The 23,614-nt window shown below is 41.9% G+C and overlaps 1 protein-coding gene across 3 annotated transcripts in view; it reads right to left on the bottom strand.

Moving 5' to 3' along the window:
- Positions 1-1,001: 1,001 nt before the first annotated feature.
- Positions 1,002-23,614, bottom strand: part of dpy19l3 (dpy-19 like C-mannosyltransferase 3) — a 104,637-nt gene continuing 82,024 nt past the window's right edge. For 2 of the 3 annotated variants that reach the window (XM_034103542.2, XM_034103552.2), the window contains exons 17-19: positions 19,447-19,579; positions 2,446-2,604; positions 1,002-1,485 (exon numbers count right to left, since the gene is read on the bottom strand). In XM_034103542.2, the coding sequence (XP_033959433.1) occupies positions 1,264-1,485; positions 2,446-2,604; positions 19,447-19,579 (514 nt within the window). In that variant the 3' untranslated portion in view covers positions 1,002-1,263. The remainder of the gene's footprint in view (positions 1,486-2,445; positions 2,605-19,446; positions 19,580-23,614) is intronic. The other variant, XM_034103556.2, reaches the window with a different exon arrangement.

Here is a 23,614-nt window from a genome sequence, read left to right as displayed (position 1 = left end):
ATACTGTGGGGGCAGTTTGCTCAGTTGTCATGGGGAAGAATCTGTTCCATCGCTAGTCCTAGACAGGCGTTGTGATAAGTACAAATTGGCCCATTAGCAACAAAGCTAGCAAGATTTTTGCCAGCTTTTATTTCCCCTCTTCAATAAAACTCAAGTGCAAGTGTAATAGAGGCAAACAAAGAACACACAGTACAAAGAAAGGAAAAAAACAACTTCAAGTTACTGGGACTGACTAGCGCTAGCTTGCGTGGCTAGAGTGTTAGCAGTTAGCTTTCCAGCCACAGTAGTTCACCAACTAGCCCCCCAAGTAGTCTAGAACAAAGATATTTCTTAAAAGGACACACTTTTATTTGCTTTGTCCCTTTTGTTGCTACTGAGACTGCTTACAGACAGACCCATGTCCGTGAACACCGTAACATTTCAGTTAACAGCTATGAAACAAGCTAGCAAATGGCACATTATATAGGAACTGTTTTGACAAAGTAAGAGATATCTCATCCATATTTTTACTTATAGTTTTAATGTTGACGTTTAACAAAGAGCTCACTGCTTCAGTTTGAAAACTGTGTTAAAATGTAGGACATTAAAACACTGGAAGTGTACAGACACATTTAGATGTACTGATATCAGTCTTTGGCAACTTGCACTTTCCAGAAAAGAGTATTATTGCCATTTAAGAAAACTGAAGCTTAATTATTCTTTTATTTTCTTCCTTCCTTTCTATGGGAAAGAAGGGCTCATGGTTCTGTGGATGTATAAATGATCAAGTTATTTGTAACTTACTTCTAATTTCAAAAATCAAGATTTGTCTGATGCTTCTGGACTCCAAATCTACCCTGTTAGAGAAATAAAAATGATGCTTAAAATGAAAAAGCAGAACTGAAACTTAAATGGAACTAATGAGGGAACACTTGTGGTGTTCGGGCCCTGCTCACAGGCCTAACACTTGTTTCTGTGTCTATTCCTCTGCACCATCAGGGATGGGGGAGGGCAGTGGGAGGACGGGGGTGGGTGGTGGGAGGCAGAACAGCCCAGAGCATGACTCCTTAACTACACTCTGCTAACTAAAACAATGCAGCCCCGAGCCTGAACCGGCACACTGCTCTAACAGCACAGTTCACAGAGATATGTGTTCAAAAAATAATGGGCATGATCACAGCTGGGCACAGTGCAGAGGGGAGGCAGAAGAACAGTGAGGACGCAGGGCTTTTATCTCTTCTTCTGCTCCGTCTCTCCCCCTCCGGCCTCTGACCGCCTTTCCTCTCACAGAGCCTGATCCTGCTGCTGAGAGGCGCTGGGCTCTGGCGAGCTCTTGGTGCTTTTCTTGCGTTTCTTCTTGACCCGGTACACGTGGAAGGTCTTGTTCTGGAATGTTCTGGTGAACAGAGCGGTGTAAGAGACGGCGTCTGTCTTGACTTCCTCGCAAAATCGAGGATGGGTGGCGGGGACGAGGTCCTGGTCGTTCTCCCCGTCTCCGTCCATGATCTGATGGAACACGGAAGGAGCATGTCAGCACCAACATGACAAGAGGTCACTTAATGCTGATGATGCACGGATAACTGTAAATATGAAACATGCTTTCTTCTATTTTACTTTACAACTGTGTAACTTAAAAACATTTGAATGCTTAATGTTTACCTTCGTCAATTTCAACCTAGGTTTCTAAAATTAAAAATACATTTAAAAAACTGGCCACTTATAGAAATAGGGCTGACGTCCAAAATGCAAGTTACGCTGCGTTTCACCTCTGTATCTCCAATAAAGACACTCTCTGGCCTAAAAAATAACTACAACAATTATAATATATAAATACAAATAACAAATACAAAAATAAAATACAACATTTTCACAACCTGAATTTCGATATTTGGTGGGTATACTAATATCTGTTCTGGACTCCATTTTGGAGTTCCAGAGAAGACATCAATGTACATCCTACATAGTTAATGACCAAATGAACAGTTGACTGACAATGGCAACCAAGTGCGCAATGTTTCCAAAACACCATGAACAAATCCCTATCTTTAAATGCTAACTTCAGTGTCTGTCAGTGTCTATACACTGTACCACCTTTGAAGGATCTGCTTTAAAAGAAAGAAAGAAAATAAAGGCCAAATCGGAAGAGAAAAAAAAAAAGACAAAGACACAAATAAGTACAAAAAGAACAGCATTTTTTCAATAAAGCTGTCAAGATGTCAGATGTAGCGTCTGCTTTGTGACATTTACGCCGTCAAAACAAAAACACAGTGGTGTTGTGTTTAATGCGTCTTAGCCAGACATCCAGACTGAAGCCTCTGCTAATCCAAAGAGCCAGCACCTGACATCAAAATAAGGAGAGATAGCAACAGCAAGAGTGAGAGACAGAGACACGCAGACAAAAAGGGAAACTATTGATCGTTATGGAGGCAGAGTCACTATGAGTCACGGTGTATAAAAGCCACCCACGTGTCCGTTGGCCAGGTCCAGCAGATCCCTCAGTCTGCAGCCTCTCCTGTGCCTGCGCTCGTAGCAGATGCTGTTCTCCAGAACCACGTAGTCCGCCCCCATGGCCTTCATGATGTCATAGACTTCCTCCGGGGAGCGCCGTGCGTACACCTGATAGACCTGCTCGCGCGCGCACACGCACACACACACACGCACACACACACACACACACACACACACACACACACACACACACACACACACACACACACACACACACACACAGAAGAGATTTGCTTAGGATTGCTTGTTTCTATTCTGAAGATCCTCCTGCGTTATAATTTGACTCCAATATCTTTGAAAGGAGAGCAAACCTCTCTGATGGAACTCAATTACCAGACACATTTATATTCTGAATGACAGTTTTGATGAAAGTCGGTTTAGATTCAATTCTGAAAACACAATCCGAGGGGGGACAAAAGCTAAATTGTTAAACACAGCTGAACTTTCTGAAATCTGTTATGGTTCATGTTATATTTGTGGCTGATGAAATGAAACTTTTCACCACTTTCTCACAGCAACAAAAAACACAAAATAAACAACATAAGAAATTGTTTGAAGGGACAAACTCAGCCTAGTAGCATTTTGTGAATAGGATTTAATTTGAAAGAGGGCTGGAACTTTGAAGTGTCAAAATCTAGCTGGAAAATGAATGATGAAATCTCTCCCTGTTACTTGCACATTAAACATCCGTTTTCTTAGCCTTCCTGTTTCCGGAACATACTTCCATGTCCAAAATTGCAATACCTACTTACTAATATTTTAGCAGCCATACCCAAAAACATGTAGAAATGTAATAACAGGTATGAAAAAGGTTCTGATTCCCCCAAATGCGTCATGATGGCATAGAACAGTTCGTGGTGGCGAATTACTTGGGGGTCCCGGACCTGATGGTATTGTTTTTATGGTCAACACATGTCATGAAAAGGTGCCAAGAAATAACAATACATTTATCAAATATTGTTCCAAAGAGGAAACTAATTAATAAAATACTGTACCTTTAGTTATTACAATGTTTGTAATCAGTCTTTTGTGGTTTTGTTACATTTTCATGAGATTTCAGAGTTTTGGAAATTACGTTTTTTTGTTTCAAATTCTTAAAATACGGTCAATATTGGAGTAACACACAGTAATGGAAGTGTATCGGTTGGACATGTTATAACAGACAGGTAAAGATCAACAATTGTTCATTTTACTTAACAACCTAACAAATACACTCTTCGTCAATCTAGATGAGCTCTTTAAGGAAATAATAGCCTTTTTTGATAATGAAACTTATAATGATATGTCTGTGACCTGTTTTTACACAAATCATCTTGAAACTAAGAGCCACAGGCAAGATAGGAAAGTGTTAATGTTTTGGGACATGGACTAATGCTTTGTAAGTTATGTTTTTTTCAAGGACATTTAAGACATTTCTGTAGAAAACTCCCTCCCACATTTCATTTTTCAGCGGCTTTAGGAGCCATATTACTGGGGAAAGTGTGTTATAGTACACTTTTTAAAAAATAAACAGTTGCTTCCTAATTTAGAATGAATGTCTGCTGGGTATGTGCATTCATTCCAAAAGTAGAATAATACAAAGGCAACGAGAATAACTATTCTTTGCTCACTAATGAATTATTTGTAGTGACATAAATTAAGACCAGAAAGATACTGCAATATCATGAAGGTCATTACAGATGTTTGAAAATGCAATTTACAAAGTTTTGTCCTCAATACCAACACACACACACACACACACACACACACACACACACACACACACACACACACACACACACACACACACACACACACACACACACACACACACACACACACACACACACACACACACACACACACACACACACACACACACACACACACACACACACACACACACACACACACACACACACACACACACACACACGCTGATCCGCCGCCTCGCTGGAACAACCTGGGGAGCCTCCGCTAAGACGCTGCGAATATCCACTCAAGCCCTGGTCTTCTCTGCAGCCGAATACTGCGCCCCAGTCTGGAGCAGAAGCCCTCATGCGAAAAAGGTCGACGTGGCTATCAATACCTCCCTTCGAATAATAACTGGATGCTTAAAGCCTACCCCTGTGTCCCTCTTGCCAGTCCTTGCGGGAATAGCACCGGCCGGCCTCCGACGGGAGGCTGCCACCCTCGCCCTGGCCAGGAAGGCACAAAAGTATGACTGGCACATCCTGCACCACACCACAATAACTCCAGCACCTCCAAACAGACTCAAGTCCCGCCACCCCTACAACATAGCAGCTCAAGAGATGCTCAACTCCACCTCTGAGGACATCTCCAGAGATGCATGGTTGGCAGCAGCTTGGAAGAAGGAGTGGGTGTCAGCCGGGCCCTCCCGAATCCACCGTTACATCTGGGACCCAGGAGATGGCACCATTGGAGGAGACGACCTACCGCGCCGGCAGTGGACCACTCTAAACCGTCTACGAACTGGGGTCGGTCGCTTTAAAACCACGATGAAGACGTGGGGCTTGGCGGACAGTGCGGCATGCGAGTGCGGTGACCCTGAGCAGACCGCTGTCCATATAATCACCATCTGCCCCTTATATAGACCACCCTCGGAAGCCAGCCTCTTCGACCTAGGACCAGAGATGCGGGCATGGCTACACGACACCGAGTTGGACATATAACGTTATACGAAAGAAGAAGACACACACACACACACACACACACACACACACACACACACACACACACACACACACACACACACACACACACACACACACACACACACACACACACACACACACACACACACACACACACACACACACACACACACACACACACACACACACACACACAAAGAAAGAAGGTTGTGTTTACAGCGTGTTCTAGCCTGTTTTTTGTGATCAGTCTTTTTGATTTAAAGTAAAACACAGTTAATGTTAATGTATAGGCTCCACATTTACTGACCGGAAAGTAAAGGTGAAATTGAGCAAAAATATTTACATTGTGTGCCTCTACAGTGACATGTTTGCATGCTTTAATGTTCAACAAGTTCTTTATTTTTCTCATACTGCCTGGTTTCTGTCTGAAACCAGAGCCCAGTCTGCTGGTTGGGTTAGCTGGCCAGCTCTGTTGTGATTGGTCAACCGCTTAGGGATGTTTCTAAAATGGCCTACCCCTTAGCCTATCACGTCCAATGTGTAGGAGCACTATCCAATAGAGTGTTACATAGTGATGTCACTATGTTACGGAAGTAAATAAAGCAGTCCAATGGAGGCATTTCAGGCATGGGGGGGGAGTGTGTGGGAGAGAAACTCCCTCTGAAAGGAAACTTTGGGATTGTAGCCTTGCAGTCCATTGTCCAAACCCATACTACAAGAAAGGGAAAACCCAAAAAAGCATAATAGAGCCTCTTACAAAAATATGTATAACAGGTGAAACTATAGATAGTGGGAATGCTTTATGCTGAAAAGCTGACGCTGAATTGCTATACTGAAATGTAATGTGTAAGAAGAAAGTGAAGAATTTATATTGAAATGATACATGAACACTGGGGGCTTCAATGTGTGATGAGAGAAGAAAATAAAGTAAAAAGGCTTGGAAAAGCAGCAGAATATTTGAACTGCAAATTTTTGAACTAACTTGATGGCGAATGATCTGTCGCCATGCCAACGGCATTTGATGACATCCCATAATACGCTTAGATGCGTTGATGGCTGCATCGTTACTAAACCTGTGAAGTTTTGGGTCGTTTGGAGCATTTTCACTGAAGTTATGAGAAAACCATGTTTCATGGTGAGCATTGTGTTGCCATGGCAACGGCATTTGAAGAAACCTCAAACCTGTCCCGTAGATGTCTTCACGGCTTTCACGGCTGGACTGTTGACACACGTGAAGTTTTAGCACTTTTTGACAATTTTCATAGGAGTTATATCAATATCGTGTTTTATTGCAAGGGATACGCATCCCTTGCCATGGCAACAGCTTTTGAGGAAAACTCACTAATGGCACATAGACATGTTAAGGACTGGACCATTAACTGTCATCTGAAGTCTGGTGGTGTTTGGACCATTTGCATAGGTATCATGACAACATCGTGTTTTATGGCGAGGGATGTGTTTCCATGGAAACAGCCTATGGTGAGATCTCAGATTTGCCATAGAGCTGTTGAGGCATGGACCGGTGATATACAAGCGAAGTTTGGGGGCGATCGGACCGTGTCCATTGGAGTTAAAGCGACATCGTGTTTCATGGCGAGAGATGCGTTTCCATGGAAATGGCATATGATGACACCCCATAATTGACATAGAGCTGTTGAGAGCCGGACCATTAGCCATTATCTGAAGTCTGGTGATGTTTTAGACCACGTGCATAGGTATCACGACAACATCGTGTTTTAAGGCGAGGGATGCGTTTCCATGGAAACGCCACATGGTGAGATCTCAGATTTGGCATAGAGCTGTTGAGGCATGGACCGGTGATATACAAGTGAAGATTCGGGGACGACTGGACCGTGTCCATTGGAGTTACAGCGACATCGTGGCAACATTGATGGCTGCATCGTTACCAAACCTGTGAAGTTTTGGGCCGTTTGGAGCATTTTCACTGAAGTTATGAGAAAACCGTGTTTCATGGCGAGCATTGTGTTGCCATGGCAACGGCATTTGAAGAAACCCCATAATTGACGTAGAGCTGTTGAAGGCTGGACCGATGATATACAAGCGAAGTTTGGGGGACGATCGGACCGTGTCCATTGGACTTACAGCGACATCGTGCTTCATGGTGAGTGGTCTGTCGCCATGGCAACGGCATTTGATGACACCCCATAATACGCTTAGATGCGTTGATGGCTGCATCGTTACCAAACCTGTCAATGTGACATCATCGTGTTCCATGACACAGGTGTTTATATTTGAGCTAACGACGACAGCTGTGTCTCACCAATAATGTATAAAATAGATGGAACATGTTGAAGTCAGTATGAAGTCTCCATCAGACAGAAAAGAATAGGCTCAGACAGTCTGTTAAAGTCCAGTGACCACGTCGTTAGCTCAAACACGAACACCTGTGGGTTATGACATCATCGTGTTCCATGACACAGGTATTTATATTTGAGCTAACGAGGTGTGCAGAGATCAATGGTTTCCATTGTTCTGAATGAGAGATAAACCTCTTACATGCAGTGTTGGGCAAGTTACTTCCAAAATATAATATATTACATATTACTTATTACTGTCTTTTGAAAGTAATAAGTTACATTACAATATTACTGTCTCTGAAATGTAATGAGTTACACTACTTTTTAGTTACTTTCACCAAAATAACCGTAAAAGAATGGCTAGGTATTTTAAATGCTAAAATGTAGTTTAGTGCAGCTCATTATACATCCAGTGAAGGGCGATGTGGTATAGCATAACAACTGTGTAGGCCCTTAAGGCTACTAACAACTTGTATTACACGGTTTAGTTGAATACACGATTCTGATTATAAATTCTTAACATGTGACACGTTGTTAATCCAGTACAGACCACTGTCAAGGACTATAATGAAGGTTGCTAAGGAGGATCAAGAAAGAGAAAGGAAAAGAGGTTAAAAGACTGGACGTCAGATAAATCACCAGAAGAAGGCAGACAGGAATTAAACAATAACAGGACACGGAATGGGCTCTGTATTTTGTTTATTATGGCCGTGTACAGGCCCGGTTCCAGAACAAAATGACTCGGGGTGCCTCTGAGATTACAGGGGGCACAGCAGTAGTTTACATGAGCAAGTGGCCGGCAACAGCAATGAAAAATAGCATTGATGGTCCCCAATGAACAGATTATGGCATTTGTTATGTTTTGAAACCAAGCAAGTGAGAACATTTCAAGTGAGTTAAAAGTGCAATCCTGAAATATGTCATATAGTCCAAAGTGGACTGTGGCAAAGATGTAAGGTTTTAGCGCTAGTATCCTTAGTTGTTGTGTTTTTAGTGTTTGTCCATCTGTCTTATGTTAATGACTCTACCCTCTCTTTCCAGGTGTCTGCACTTCCTGTCCGTGTGTCACCTGTTAGACTGATTGTTGTTCCCGCCCCTGATTGTGTCCACCTGTGTGTGTGTGTGTGTGTGTGTATATAGTCCTTCTCTCCCTTTGTCTTGTGTTGGTTCGTCTTGTCTTTTCGTCATATCCATGCCTGTTACCAGAGACCTGTTTTTGTATTACCTAGTCGAACCTAGTGATTCTTTGGAGAGTCCTAGTAGATCCTAGAAGTCATTATTGAAAAGCTTTGTGTTCTTTACAATAAATAATATTACAAAGCAACGGAATCGAGCATCTGAGTTCTTATGAGCCCATCGTGTCAAAAGAAAAGCACAAAAGCTTCAAAACTGTACTGATAAAACAAATGAGAACATATTGTAAATCAAGGCAAATATTATTTGAACCAGCTCATGGTTTGAAATGGCAAACATTGAAAAGCAAAAGTATTATTAAAGCCATGTACTAAATCATCACTTTGGTCCCATCATATACTCTGGGAAGAGTATATTTACTGTGCTTGAAAACTGGTATCAGATCATCATGTGAGGTTGACTTTGTGACCTGGAGAACATTTCAGCTGCAACATTAGCTTGTTGATAAGCTTGGGATATGAGATATGTTTGTAGCCATTCGTGGTGAAGGCATCTGTGCTATTGTATGCATTATTTTTGACCCAACATTTCTACAGGCATGGCAGAATATGGCACTATTTTCACATGAATATTCTAGCCATTGTCTATTTTTATACCACGAGCTGCAAAATGACCGCCTAACCCCACTGTACAGGCGGGTACTTGTTTAGATACACCTGGGCAGGCTCTGTTTTGCCGTGGTATCCTGGCACCTGCGGGCCGCAGAGTAGTTTGGGGAGACGAAGACTGCTGCTCCGGGGGCGAGGGCGGCGAGTCAGGCGGGAGTACTAGTATACTAGGATAACGTGATGTCCCCATCTGGCCTGTTGCTACGGTCTGCAGTAGATGCAGTGTTGCTGGCGTTTAGTGATGGTTGCTTTAACCATTTTCGTATAAATGATGTGATATCCACAGATGTGTGTCACTGCTGTGGAAGCACTTTGGAAATGATGCACGCGCAGCGGAGCAGGTCACGCGCACCTGACACAATTTGTTGTTTGTATTTTTCGCTCCGTTCTCTTTTTTTAATAGAGGATGCATAACATTCAACTGCCCCGAAGATCCCGACGCGAAGCCTGAAGGGTAAACACACCAGGTTTACTAATCTACCCGCACAATTTGTCGGAATGTCTCGCTATGTTAGTACATTCTTAAAAACACCATTTCATTTCGGGTTGAAATGTGTTGTAACTGCGTTACTGGGCATTGTAACGGGTAATATATTTCCCACATTTCATTAGTAATGCGTTACATTACTTCGTTACAGCAAAAAGTAATATATTACTGTAACTCCGTTACTTTTGTAATGTGTTACACGCAACACTGCTTACATGTGAACATTTTGTCGAATAACCGTAACAGATATCTGTGAGATTTCAAAACGTGAAGCATGTCAAGGAAGTTGAGTATCTGAAGTGTAATCTTTGTGTAGTTTCGGGTTAATAATGTGGCCTTTTTGGCAGTTTAACTAAAGGTGTGCGGCTGCTACCGTGAGGAAATATCAGCCTGAAATTACAATGGGCTTCAATGGAGGCATGTTGAAAGTTGTTCTCACTTCATGCCCTCAAGAGGCATTTTGTTTAATTATTTAGCTTAATTATTTGTCATTTTTCAAGCTACGAGATGTTTTCCTACGTTTGTCATGAAAAATGATGTCTCAGGAATGTAGGGTTTGGGAATTATGGCAGTTTTAAAAAGAAATATGAAGGCAAATGTCAAGATTTCCTACACTCTAGCTGTGACATCACACAAGTAATGTTAAAATCTGAAGAAGCCCTCTGTACCAAGGTCTGAACAATGTTTAATATCTCTAAAAGTAAGAATCAGATTTAAAAGTTGTGTTACACGAATAATGTCAGAAAGATGTGTAACATTTTAAAGTTGGACTGAGGTTTCTGAGTGAAAGTATGAATGAACAGTTAGCAGTTGAAGTCGCATGAAGATTTGTTGAAGTCCGAAGAATTTCTCCATTGACTTCCATGTTAAAAATGTGATGAATTATGGGATATATCTCTGGAATTATGAAAGTTATGAATGATAAAAGTAATAGCCATCGATTCCCGATGTTCTGCGATGTTCAATGCGAGAGGAGAAGAGGTGCAAAATTCCGGCGGAATAATAATAAAGAATTTGAAAAACATATAGTGGGAATGCTGTATCAGCATTCCCACTAAATAAACAGAACCAAATGGAAGAATTGTATTTACTCAGCTTGGTTTGAAATGCGTTTTCCTCCATTAATGACGGTAAAAACCATTTGCACCCACATTAATAGAAAAAATGCAACAATGCTCTCCTATAGCATTTCCCACCAACATTACTAAAATGCACTCAAGTGAGTCTCACCGTTAAGCTCTCCTCTACTGGAGCGCAGCATTCTCTCTCTCCATTTCCCCTACGTTAGTACTCAGTCAGACTTAATGGATGCACATTGTACTCAGAGCTTCTTATGATCCGATATGCATTCACACAATCACTGCAGGTCACTGGCCCCCATCTACAGACACGTCTTATGTCTCTCACGCAAGACACTAACGGAGCTGAGTGAGATGGATGAGCTGCAGCCTGGCTTCAGCTGCAGTGGCACCATAAAGATTCCTCTGTGAAGGAGAGAGACTGCCATTAGAGCAACAGCAAGTTCTGTAAAAGGGAGACGATTCAGACTTTGACTTCAGGACTACAATTATATCTTAACTTTTGCATGTTCCTACAATAAAATGGCAACAAATAATGTTTAACTACAAAGGGGGGAAACTGTACAAGTGCCTTTAACCTGCATTCCTTCTGATGGCCAGTAGGGAGAAACTTCCCTGGTTGCAAAAAGGATTCCAATTGTCTAGAAGTCTATGAGGAAATGACTTCCAAGCCAAAAACAAAGTGAAAGAAAAGTAATTTAATATTCTTCTAAGCAATATAGGCAAACATTATCATTCTGAATATATTATGCTAATGTTCAGGTTCATTTGCATATTGTGTGCTTTTACTGTGACTTGTTTTCATGCTTAAATGTTAAAAAGCTCTTTATTTTTCTCATACTGCCTGTGCTGCAGCACCTCTTTTCACCCTCTGTCTGAAACCAGAGCCCAGTCTGCTCTGATTGGTTAGCTGGCTGGCTCTGTTGGTATTGGTCAACCGCTTAGAGATGTGTTGGAAAAGTCCCACTTCTTGGCCTATTCAAATGACAGATGCACATTGCTAACCAAGCAGGTGCTAGCTTTAGCTAGTTACTTAGTGTTTGCTATGCCAAAGGTACCTGCCCTGTCAGGGCTCACTCTCCTCCCTGTAACCCACATTAGTTCACTTCTGCCAATTCTAGATAGTGATGGCAAAAGAGTCCAAACCTAAACCATAGTCCACAAACCAATGTATGACATCACTTCGTCATATAGATTCGTTCATATACAGTGGGGCAAAAAAGTATTTAGTCAGCCACCAATTGTGCAAGTTCTCCCACTTAAAAAGATGAGAGAGGCCTGTAATTTTCATCCTAGGTACACTTCAACTATGAGAGACAGAATGAGAAAAGAAAATCCAGAAAATCGTTTTGGTAAAAACTCAACTAGACGTGTTTGGAGGAGAAAGAATGCTGAGTTGCATCCAAAGAACACCATACCTACTGTGAAACATGGGGGTGGAAACATCATGCTTTGGGGCTGTTTTCCTGCAAAGGGACCAGGACGACTGATCCGTGTAAAGGAAAGAATGAATGGGGCCATGTATCGTGAGATTTTGAGAGACAACCTCCTTCCATCAGCAAGGGCATTGAAGATGAAACGTGGCTGGGTCTTTCAGCATGACAATGATCCCAAACACACCGCCCGGGCAACAAAGGAGTGGCTTCGTAAGAAGCATTTCAAGGTCCTGGAGTGGCCTAGCCAGTCTCCAGATCTCAACCCCATAGAAAATCTTTGGAGGGAGTTGAAAGTCCGTATTGCCCAGCGACAGCCCCAAAACATCACTGCTCTAGAGGAGATCTGCATGGAGGAATGGGCCAACATACCAGCAACAGTGTGTGAAAACCTTGCGAAGACTTACAGAAAACGTTTGACCTCTGTCATTGCCAACAAAGGGTATATGTGACCTGCTCCATCGAAATCAGTCGCATTGACCCGAAGACACATTTTGAGTTGTATACACTGTTGGAAAGAGGATATTCCTAGCTTTCTAATGATATCAGGATAGTTTTTGTTCTCCAAATATTAAGCGAAATATGTCACATTATATAATGACTGTCACAGAGTCATCATTTTGAGAAAAAGGCGTTTAAAGTTTTTTCTTCTCTGGAATCCATCGATCTGATTGATTATTAGTGGAGCAAATGATCAAAATACTACGGAGGGAAGATATTTTCGTTTGGAGGGGAAGCTCGCGAGTGTGTGTGTATACCATAAGTGTATACGTGTGTGTGTGTGTGTGTGTGTGTGTGTGTGTGTGTGTGTGTAATTTTGCATTTGTGTGTATTGTGTTTGTTTCCCAGGGAAAACACTCACGAGAAACACCGGCTGTTGTTATGCCTGCTGTGACGTTAAGTTACTCCGTTCTCCGCTTGTAATTATGCCGTTACAAGCTTCAAAGTTGTATTTATCATCTGAATTTGCCGAAACAAGTTTAATATTCTGAAAGCCAAGACTTTGTTTAATTGAAATCAGATGAAAACAAATTGTAACGGACCCTGCCGTGTTATCTACGATTACTATACTCTTACATTCATAATTTCAGCCGGAGGGAGGGGGGGGCGGCGCTGCGGAAGAGCAGATTGCGAGTGAGAGGTGCCTGTCTTCGTCCCTTTACAAGCTTCAAAAATCTATTTATCGTGTGAGTTTGGAAATAAAAGTTTCATATTCTGAAAGCCAAGACTTTGTTTGTTTAAAATCAAACAAAACACCCGAACCCCGAAAAAATTGTTTTTTTACGTAAATCCACGTTTATTTTGAAATGAGCCGTTGCGACTTCCGACTGATTTCGATAGAGCGGGTCACATATAACAAAGTATTGAGATGAACTTTTGTTATTGACCAAATAAATTCTTTAAAAATCAGACAATGTGATTTCCTGGATTTCTTTTCTCATTTTGTCTCTGATAGTTGAGGTATACCTAGGATGAAAATTACAGGCCTCTCATCTTTTTAAGTGAGAGAACTTGCACAATTGGTTGCAGACTAAATACTTTTTTGCCCCACTGTATATACAATGGCAGAGGGGCTTTCATTTGGTTTCCCTGTACGTGCAACTAATATGATTCAATATACAGTAAGTCTGACTTCAGTTCATAATTTCATAATTTTGTTTCCAGATTTGAATTATGAATGCTCAAATGAATAAATAAATCAGCTTGTTTTACTGAACTGAAGAATACTAATGTTCTTGTTTGTATAAATAACAAATGTTTCATGACATATAGACCTTAGACCTTAGCTGGCACCAAAGCACAACTTTAAAAACATAAGAAAGAAAGGAAAGTGGCTGTTCAATTGCATTTTGCAACACAAAGTGATATTTAGAGGCAGAATAGTTGCAACAAAGTCAATAGAAATACAAGAACCGAGACAAAGTGGAAAATTTGCTCTGGGCATCTCACATCTGCTTGAGCTGAAAATGTTTCAACTTGAGTGAAAATGTGTGTTTGTTCCGAGTTTCTCTGACACCATGAATATAGACAGAAGCAGAAAGAAGAGTGTCGGAAGAAAATAAGTGGATATCATGGCAACTTTGGCAGTCAGAGCTGTCACACATCAGTTGTCCATTGAATGCTTGAGGACACAAGATTGCAGCCAAAACACAACAACACCACCGGTGGTAAAATGAGCCAAAAACCAAAATCCCTACAGCACTTTCATACTATTCTACCATTGCCAACAATGTAATACATAACGATTCAGATTTGGGTTCAATAGTCGACTGTCACGTTCCTGTTTCACTTAATATCATGTCATTTTTACCTTGAAACTCACTTTGCCTGTCTTCAAACACAAAGTTCTAAAGGCTGCAACAGATGGAAGCTTCCTTCAAATAAGTACTTCAATCGTAAATACATATTATTATTCTTGGAGGCTGAAATCCAAACTTAAGTAAGACTGGCACGGGACACGTGATTAGAACTTGGAAAGCATTTATTTTTATTTTCAGGTTGCCTTTTCCGGTTATTACCCGTCCCCGTCTGCAGAGTCAAAAACCCTCAAAGTACACCCTGTAGCGCAGGGGTCACCAACCTTTTTTAGGATGAGAGCTACTTTAAAAAAATAAAACAAGTCGGGGGCTACTTGCACTCCTCTTTTTTTTTTTTTTTGCAGTGTATATATTTAGCACATTTGAACATTATTATATGCTTACCTCTAACCTGTGTGTGCTGTTTGGGTCTGTGGGACCCGTTTTCAGTGTTTACTAAAAGAAAATGTATTCAATTTAATCATTTTGACCTGCTTTATTTGGAGGTGGACCTCACATCCTCTGGGGGGTCCGGGGTCATGCACCCCCGGGATGATATTTTTTTAAATGTTGAAGTTAAATGCATCAATCTGGTGCACTTTGAGCACAACATGAATTTATGGAAACAGCTCTCAACACTCAGGCTGCGGCCACACGAGGACGAAAACGGCTAAAAGCATAGGATTAACGCATACGCAATCGCAAACAAGCTTCCGTCCACACGCAATAGTTATCTGGATAGTGTCTGCCCACACGAGACCGCTCCATTTAGCTCCAACCGCTGGAGAAGCTGCAGTACATATGCCGAGCCTGTACGTGGCGCTGTAACTTCCTCCACAAAAGCAGCGAAGAAGCATGGTTGTCATGGTTGCCCTTCCGGACAAAATTATAAAAGTGCCGGTCAAAGGTCTTCTTTGTTATTTATTGAGCTTTAAAACAAATGAATAACGACTCTATATATCATAATAATAAAATACACGGAGCCTCTCTTTTTCCTCCCTCTCTTCGGACAGCATCAGTGTCTGTCTCATGCAGCAGCTGATCCAGTAATGAGTGACCAGGCCGACAGTAAACATAAACATAACTAGTTTAGGGAGTTTGAGAGGTAATTAAAATAGCTAAGGGTGATGATCTGACTTGAAGTGTGTGTTTTGCTGCAGCGGGAGGAGCTGCAGGTGAGCAGAGCTGCGTGTCTCCGTCCTGTCAGATTAGACTTCACTCGCGTTTAGGTCCATATCGAGAGAAAGATAAATAATCTGAATTCAGGGTGCAGTTTACTTTGACACGGGGGTGAGCAGCAGAGGTGGGGAGAGGCGGGGCTATTGCCTCATCATTATTGCTGTAGATGTTGCACAAACAACTGTGGCATGGTCAGCGTCCGGAGCACGATAGCAACTCTGCGATCCGCCATTGTTGTTGTTGTTGGTGGCGAAACACTTCAGCAATGGCGCGGGGTAAGCGGAGGTGAGCAGAAGAGGTGGGGAGAGGCGGGGCTTTTGCGCAATCACTATCAGTGATCTGAAAATGTTCGGATAGGGCGTACACACGGAGCCGTTGGACCCCCCAGAGAGTTGCGTATGCCTTTCTATCCACCTTGGGACCCGTTATCGTTTCCTCAGTCGTTTAGTGCCGTATTTGGTCGTCCTCGTGTGGCCGAACGGTCTATATGACACTAAACAGTAACGCAAACGACCGTTTTCGTCCTCGTGTGGCCGCAGCCTCAGATGAAAGGCAGCTGTATACTTTTCAAGAATCCAAACATCTTTAGAATATGATCACAACCAATAACAAATCATTTAAACCTCTTTATTCTTATCTTAATGTATGTTACCTAGTTAGCATTCTTTCTTTTTATTTATGCATATTTTACTATCACTGTTTTTTTTTACGGTCCTATAGTACACATTGGAATGATTTCTTACTATCTATATTAAAGCTCTCTCTCTCTCTCTCTCGCTCGCTCACAGACGCTGTGTGCTCCTCCGTGGCAATGACGGCTTGCGTTAAAAAATAATAATAAACATATTTGTAAAGTGGGGGGACACAAACGGGATTTCGAAAAGTGGGGGGGACATGTCCCCAGTGGAAATTACGCCATGCGTGTGTGTGCGTCAAGTGCAATAAATAAATATGCAAGTTGCAACACACACACAGTAAAACTCTGCCCCTCATGTGCTGTATAGGCTGGCACGACTAGGCTGTTCAATGGGGCTGATGTGTTGTGTAGATTCTGCCAGAAGGAAAATCACGGTCAAACTCCGCTCCACATTGATTTTCTTCCCGACTGCAACGCTGGTCCCGCAAATAAAGCAAGAACGTGATTGGGCGATATTCATTGTGGGAGGAGGAAGGGTGTTAGATAGATAGAGTTGTAGTAAGTAGATAGAGTTTGCGACGAATGAGGTTTCGTTTATGCATTGGGTAGATTCTTTTAATTACATTTCCTTTTTTGTTTTGTGTATTTCTTTTGGATTTTGGATTTGCTTGGCGAGCTATTTTAGAACATGCCCCGCGAGTGACTCACGTTGCCCCTGCGGGCGACTAAGTGCCCGCGGGCACCGTGTTGGCTACCCCTGCTGTAGCGAGTAAAACTCTAACACAGAAAATACCTGTCTATGCTGCCCCAGAACGCCTCGTTGGAGATTTCTCCTTTTCTTCCTGGGTACAGTGACGTACCCATACCCAAATGGACCAATCCGTGGAGCCGTTACGTTACGTCACGTCCGCGGAGCCGTTACGTTAAGTCCATGGATTGGTCCAAATTGACCAATCCGCGGACTTCCTCACACACACACACTCAATCTTTTCTCAGCTGCAGCTCCGCCGATTTCTCCTCCGTGAGACGGCGAGGCTGTGAGTGTCCCGCTGTTTCGCAGGCGGCCACTGGGCTCATAGGGAGGGGGGGGCAGGAGCTCCAACAAGCCGTTTAGGACAGAGAGTGAATACACATACTATACAGAGATGCTGTATGAGAAACCAATGCGATTTTGGAAAATTGCACAATATAAATCTATTTTAGTAATGGAATTATGATCAGTAGAAATGGCCATGACATGGGCCCTTTAAAGGAAATGTCCCCAGAGTTAACTTCATTTCGATCACAGATATTCTGCCTCGGTTAAAGGCAGTGTTGTGCTAGTTACTGAAAACCAGTAACTAGTTACCATTACTAGTTACTTCATTTCAAAAGTAACTCAGTTACTTTACTGATTACTTACACCAAAAGGTAATGCGTTACTGTGAAAAGTAACATTTTAGTTACTTAAAAAAGGGCTCCCATTATATTAATGCCCTTATAGCCTTCATTTCAGTACTGTTATTGCATTGGAGAATAATACAATCTGTTGATCAACTTGACATGCAATCTGGATAGCATCGATATTACTGTAGCTGGCTTTACATTTTTGTATATTCTTTCTCCAGGTAGTTGGAAAAAGTTTTCCGTTTCATATGCCGTGTGCCGCCCGGACATGCTATCATGCTAAATAGCTCCCTGAAAGCGGGTGACTCCACTGTAGCAATAGCCTGCATGTGTTCTACAACATACCGTGCAATGGCTTTATCGACTTTCCCCTGGCTAGCAGTCACTTGGTTAAAATCCAGCCGCTGTTGCTTAGGTGCAGGTGGAGGTGGAGTGGTGTCGGCTGAGTCTCTGTGGTCTTAGCTACTAGCTTCGTCCCAGCATGTTGTTTTTGCAGATGTTTTAAGAGATGTGAATGACTGGTTTGGGCAGTAGATAGGCTCTTTGACCCGCCAGGACACAACTTACATTTAACTAAAACGTTATTTTCTTTGTGCTCGACAAAAGTGAAATAGTGAGAATATCTCCAGGTGGAGAAACTAGACTTGAGCTCCGCCGCCGCCATGATAGTCTTGTTAGTAAACAACACAAACACGCCCACAGCCCGTCTCCTCATGTGACACAGGAAGTATTTAAGTACATTTACTCAAGTACTGTACTTAAGTACAGTTCTCATCTCTGTTCACCTGGCTGTTGACTATATAAAAAAACTAACGCAGTAACGGAGTAACGCACCATGTAGTAACGGTAACTGAGTTACTGAATTTAAAAAGTAATGCGTTAGAGTACTAGTTACTGCCAACAATAACGGCGTTACAGTAACGCGTTACAGTAACGCGTTACTTTGTAACGCGTTAGTCCCAACACTGGTTAAAGGTGAGGAAATAAACATACACCTGCTTTTTTTGGTCAGGGTGCCATGAAATGTAAAATTATTATCTTATTAGATAGTCAAGTAGTAACTATTTTTTCTCTGTGTTGGCCTTGTCTCTACAGTCAGAATAAAAAATCCTGCGAAATATCTCTTACCTACTCAAGGAGCCCAGTTTCAGCACCAGCAAAGTGGTTCAATAAAGTACTCAGTCGGACAATGCAATAATCAAAGTGTACAAGCCTCTTACCTACCTTTACTTTCTCTTTACTCATATGCAATGGATCAGAAGATGGAAACATTTACACACTACTTCAGTTATATCCTAGTATAGGTGGGTTTGTTATGGGAAAACAAGCTAAAAATAGACACAAGTAGGCCTTTCAGGATTGGGCCATTGGACGATTATACGGGCCATCAGGTGTTTGTCCCAGAATTGAATACTTGTTGTAGCCATTTCTACCCTGGTTAGAGGGATTTTTGTCCAGTGAGGAAGGGGCTTTTTACTGTTGAATACACAACTCTGCCATTACATGTGAACACAATTAAAGTACAAAAGATACATGAATACATTGGCATTTTTGAGTGACATTGTTTGGCAGACACAGTAATAACCATTCATTTACTTCAATGTTGAAATGTTCCATTTATTGTGTTTGTGCTATCGTCCCCCTGTCAGTTTGTGTATGTTTGACAGTATGGAGCAGCCTTCAGTACCTGTTTGGTCCTCTCCCGCAGGTCTTTATCTTCATAATGGGGGTGGTTGGTGAGAACTCTGCCTGTGCACAGCTTGATGCCAGCCAGAAGCTGCATGCTGCCGGCAAATACAGCCCGCTTAGGGGTCTTTGTGCTGGGGAAAACAGAGAGAAGGACACATCATTCACCGCTGTAAATATATAGATAAAACATACCATGGCAACTGGAGTGGGTTTAAAACAAGAGATGAGTGATAAAAAAGAAAATATAGCAGAAAGATGTTTTGCAGTTTGAAGGAGATTAAAAAGTTTGGAGGGTATTCAGAGGAACATGCAGTCATCAAAAAGTTTTGAATTGAATACATTTTTTTCTAGCTTCGTTATTCAGTCCACATTCCTTTGCTTTTCTGCATTATCCCCAATAAATGGGAAATATTGATGGTATTTAAATGGTTTCTTTCTCAAATGTGTCTTCAAGGACAGAAAGTGGTTAGATAACGGCCAAATAAAAATAAAAATAAACTTTAAATCTCAAAGAGATTACAAAAACTGTTGGTTTACGCTGGTTAAGAACAAACTATCGGGAAACATGTGAGGCTTTAGGATTTTAGCAAGTTATACGAGAGCTGGTTGTGTGTGTGTGTGTGTGTGTGTGTGTGTGTGTGTGTGTGTGTGTGTGTGTGTGTGTGTGTGTGTGTGTGTGTGTGTGTGTGTGTGTGTGTGTGTGTGTGTGTGTGTGTGTGTGTGTGTGTGTGTGTGTGTGTGTTTGTTTATTCGCATGCGTTACCAGACTTAACCTTTTTATGCAGGGAGACAAACTCCAAAAGGGTAAGAAGGGGATAAGGATTAGGAGGAGCTCCCCTGGGATGATACAAACTAAATAATTAGCAGGAGAATGATATTGACATTAGGTTGGGTTATTACATATTCTTCGATTGAATAAAGACTGTATAATTTGTTGCGTGATAAAAAACAAATGACATTGTGATGATAGCAAGAAAGCTGAATTGCTATTGGCTCCACAGTGGAGTTAGTTCTCGAAAGGTAAGTGACAGAACTTGGTCAAACAGAAAGCGTCTTAGACCCCATTTACACGCAAACGCAAATGCATACGAAACGCAAACAAACCGAATACGATATAAAATAAGTCTTCTGTTCAAACGAGACCACTCGGGAGGCGCTGGAGTATATATGCCGGGCCTGTAAGTGGCGCTGTACTTTTGCCACAAAATACACCAAAAGCAGCGAAGAAGACCCCCGAGCATGGTTGCTATGGTTGCCCTTCTGTTTATGCCCCGCGGTGGATTTATCAACATGTAGTTCATGTAGTTCTCCATGTCCACTTGTTGCTGATGGTTGTGGTAGAGGAGCTGTAGATTTTGCACTAACATCTGTAGCATGGTCAGTAGCAGTAGATAAAACATGTCTGTGATCCCCCATTGTAGCCATCCCTCATACTGCTCAAACCCTTGTTTTGAAGCCCTGTTAGAGAAAGGCAGATTTTGGGTCCTTAGCTTGAAAAAAAGAAAGAAGAAGAGGCGGAGCTAATGCCTGATCAGAATTCTACCGGAGATAAAGTTAAATTCTGCTGTGATAAAACGCCATCCTGTTTAAACCACATCAAGGATTATTTCTGAAACAGTATGGAGCTCAAATGCTTTTTCTCTTGCAGGTTTATCACAAGGTGAGTTCCTTTTTTTATTTCCTGCTTTTTAAACACACGCTCTTCAGTACAGGTTAGCTCTGAGTGTTAGCGAGGCTTGCTAATGTAAACAAAAGACAAGATTACGTCCAAAACACGTCAGGCATTGTTTCTGATGGCAACGTTCTGTGGCTCCGACACCAATTATTCCGGGCTGACGTCAGCTCGGATGGAATCTGTATCCGCTCGTTGTACACCCGTTTGTAAAAGATTTGGGTACGGAGGAAAAGAGAGAGAGTTTTATTTTCTGACGCTGCGTGAGTTCCCCCACGCACCGGGGACACATATTTATGTATAAAAGACATCACAAAGTGCATTTTGCATGATAGGTCCCCTTTAAATAAAAAAATGTAAAACACATTTTTTTTCATTTAAATTTCATAACAAAACAATTTCCCGATTTTGGATCAACAAAGTACATCCTATTATCTTATCTTAACAGAACTACGCCTATATTGCATACAGCGCCCATAAACTCAAGTGTCATTTTTTAATGTGGAAGTAGATTACAGCCTTCACTTGATTAGGACAGCTCTCTCTGCTGTAATTAATGTAAATTACAGTAAAAACCAGAGGTTTATGTGAAATTGTTCTTTTCTTGAAATAATGGCTTTTGTGTGCAATTATAGGTTTTAATTTTGTAATTGTGTTAATTTAAAATAGGGGGGGGGGGGTTTGAAATGCTCCCCATTTCTGAGATCTCAAGGTTGGCAAGTATGCTTCTGCCTGTTGAATCGGGAGGCCGTCGGCCAAAGAAATCACTCTGATTGGCTGTTCAGCTTAGCGAATCAGTGCATGAGAAGCGAAACGGAAGTGAGGGACCCAAACAAACTATTAAGAAGGCAAATCTGAGACTTAATTTAACTCCAGCTCTCGACACAGGTTCGGGAAAGCCCCATGAGCTTCTCGCTGTAGAGTGAAAATGGAACGCACGCGCTATTTGTTCTTTGTTTATATCACGCAGTCTGTTCTTCTTCTCTCCATGTATCACACAGTCTGTCTTCCGGTTCTTGCCTCTTTTGAATGACGAATACACACTACTGCCGCCTGCTGGTAAGGAGAGTCATTGCCACTCACGCATGCGCAGTCCGTACGCGCTACTTGGCCGTCGGCTGAAGTCTTTGCGGTGTGTTCCAGTGCGAAACATGGCCAAGACGCAGGAGACGTGACCGTCGGGACGTGTTCTTTGGTGTCAGTTTGGTGTGTAAGAGGCTTTAGACGTAGGCGATCGACACTAGAGACAAATAGCCCGGACCTTTTCAGTGACTAATGCTCCTCTGGTTGAGTCTTTACCTTGCCATGAATGCATGGAAGTGTACGTTTCTCTACTGGTAACAACCTTTAACATCTTGTCATTATGTGTGCCCCTACAGGCTCAACAGGAAAACGTCATTTGGGTAAATGTGCGACAGTCCTGGCAAAATAAGAGCCTGTCAAAATGAATGCAGCTGTGTCCTGTGTGGAGATGTTTGTTTGTGCAAGTCACAGCAACAAATGGCAGAGCCTACAAAAATAATAAATATTTTGTAGGTAAAAAGAAGACTTTAGGGTACACTTTCTGTATTAGGCAACTACACGATGTGCACTTCAGATTTGTGATCAATTTTGTTTGGTTGGCTTTTTCAACAAATAAAACTAAAACACTTCTTCTCTAAACACGTTTTTTCATGTCTTCAAGATGTTTGTTATTGCAAAAATACTTAGATGCTGTATTTACCGATTCGAAACTTGGACTGCAAAACGACGGCATTTTTTTGTTGTTGCAAAATTCCGTTCGCACCATTGTTGTATGTTGTTTACGGGAAAAAGGCAATAAGAAGGACAGAATCTGAGAATAAAGCCATCATGCTCTCCCCTCTCTGTGACCCGTATGACTCATTCATTTCAAACATCATCCCGGTCCTGATGCCTGTCTTCCCTGCGAATGTGTGGGCCTGTAAACCTTATTGAGATGGCATACTGTGATTCGAGGCAAGCTTGGAAAAAGTCTCCTGTCACATGCTACAATGTTTAAAGCCATGCAGAGTTGCAGAAGTTTATTCTTTTTGTAAAACATTTTGGATTACAATGCGCTGAGAGGTCAAGGCATTTTTGGCAAAAAATGCTAATAATATACTGCCAACCCCAGCTTTCATATCCTTTCAACAATGATTCCTAAATTGCTGAAAATGTCAATATTCTACCCACAGACCTCACTGCAACAATGCTTTTCTGACACCACGTTAATGAGGAAGTAGCCAAACCCACACACATGCACGGCATGGCTACATCATTATTAATAAAAATGGCCAGGTTACAGTCCATTGACACAGAAATACTAATCATAGGCTAATGTTCATATTGTACGCTCTCTGGGTGTGTGTGTGTGTGTGTGTGTGTGTGTGTGTGTGTGTGTGTGTGTGTGTGTGTGTGTGTGTGTGTGTGTGTGTGTGTGTGTGTGTGTGTGTGTGTGTGTGTGTGTGTGTGTGTGTGTGTGTGTGTCTGTCTG

The sequence above is a fragment of the Pseudochaenichthys georgianus genome, chromosome 3, assembly GCF_902827115.2.
Source record: "Pseudochaenichthys georgianus chromosome 3, fPseGeo1.2, whole genome shotgun sequence".
NCBI lineage: Eukaryota > Metazoa > Chordata > Actinopteri > Perciformes > Channichthyidae > Pseudochaenichthys > Pseudochaenichthys georgianus.
This window is presented reverse-complemented; position numbering and strand designations above follow the sequence as displayed.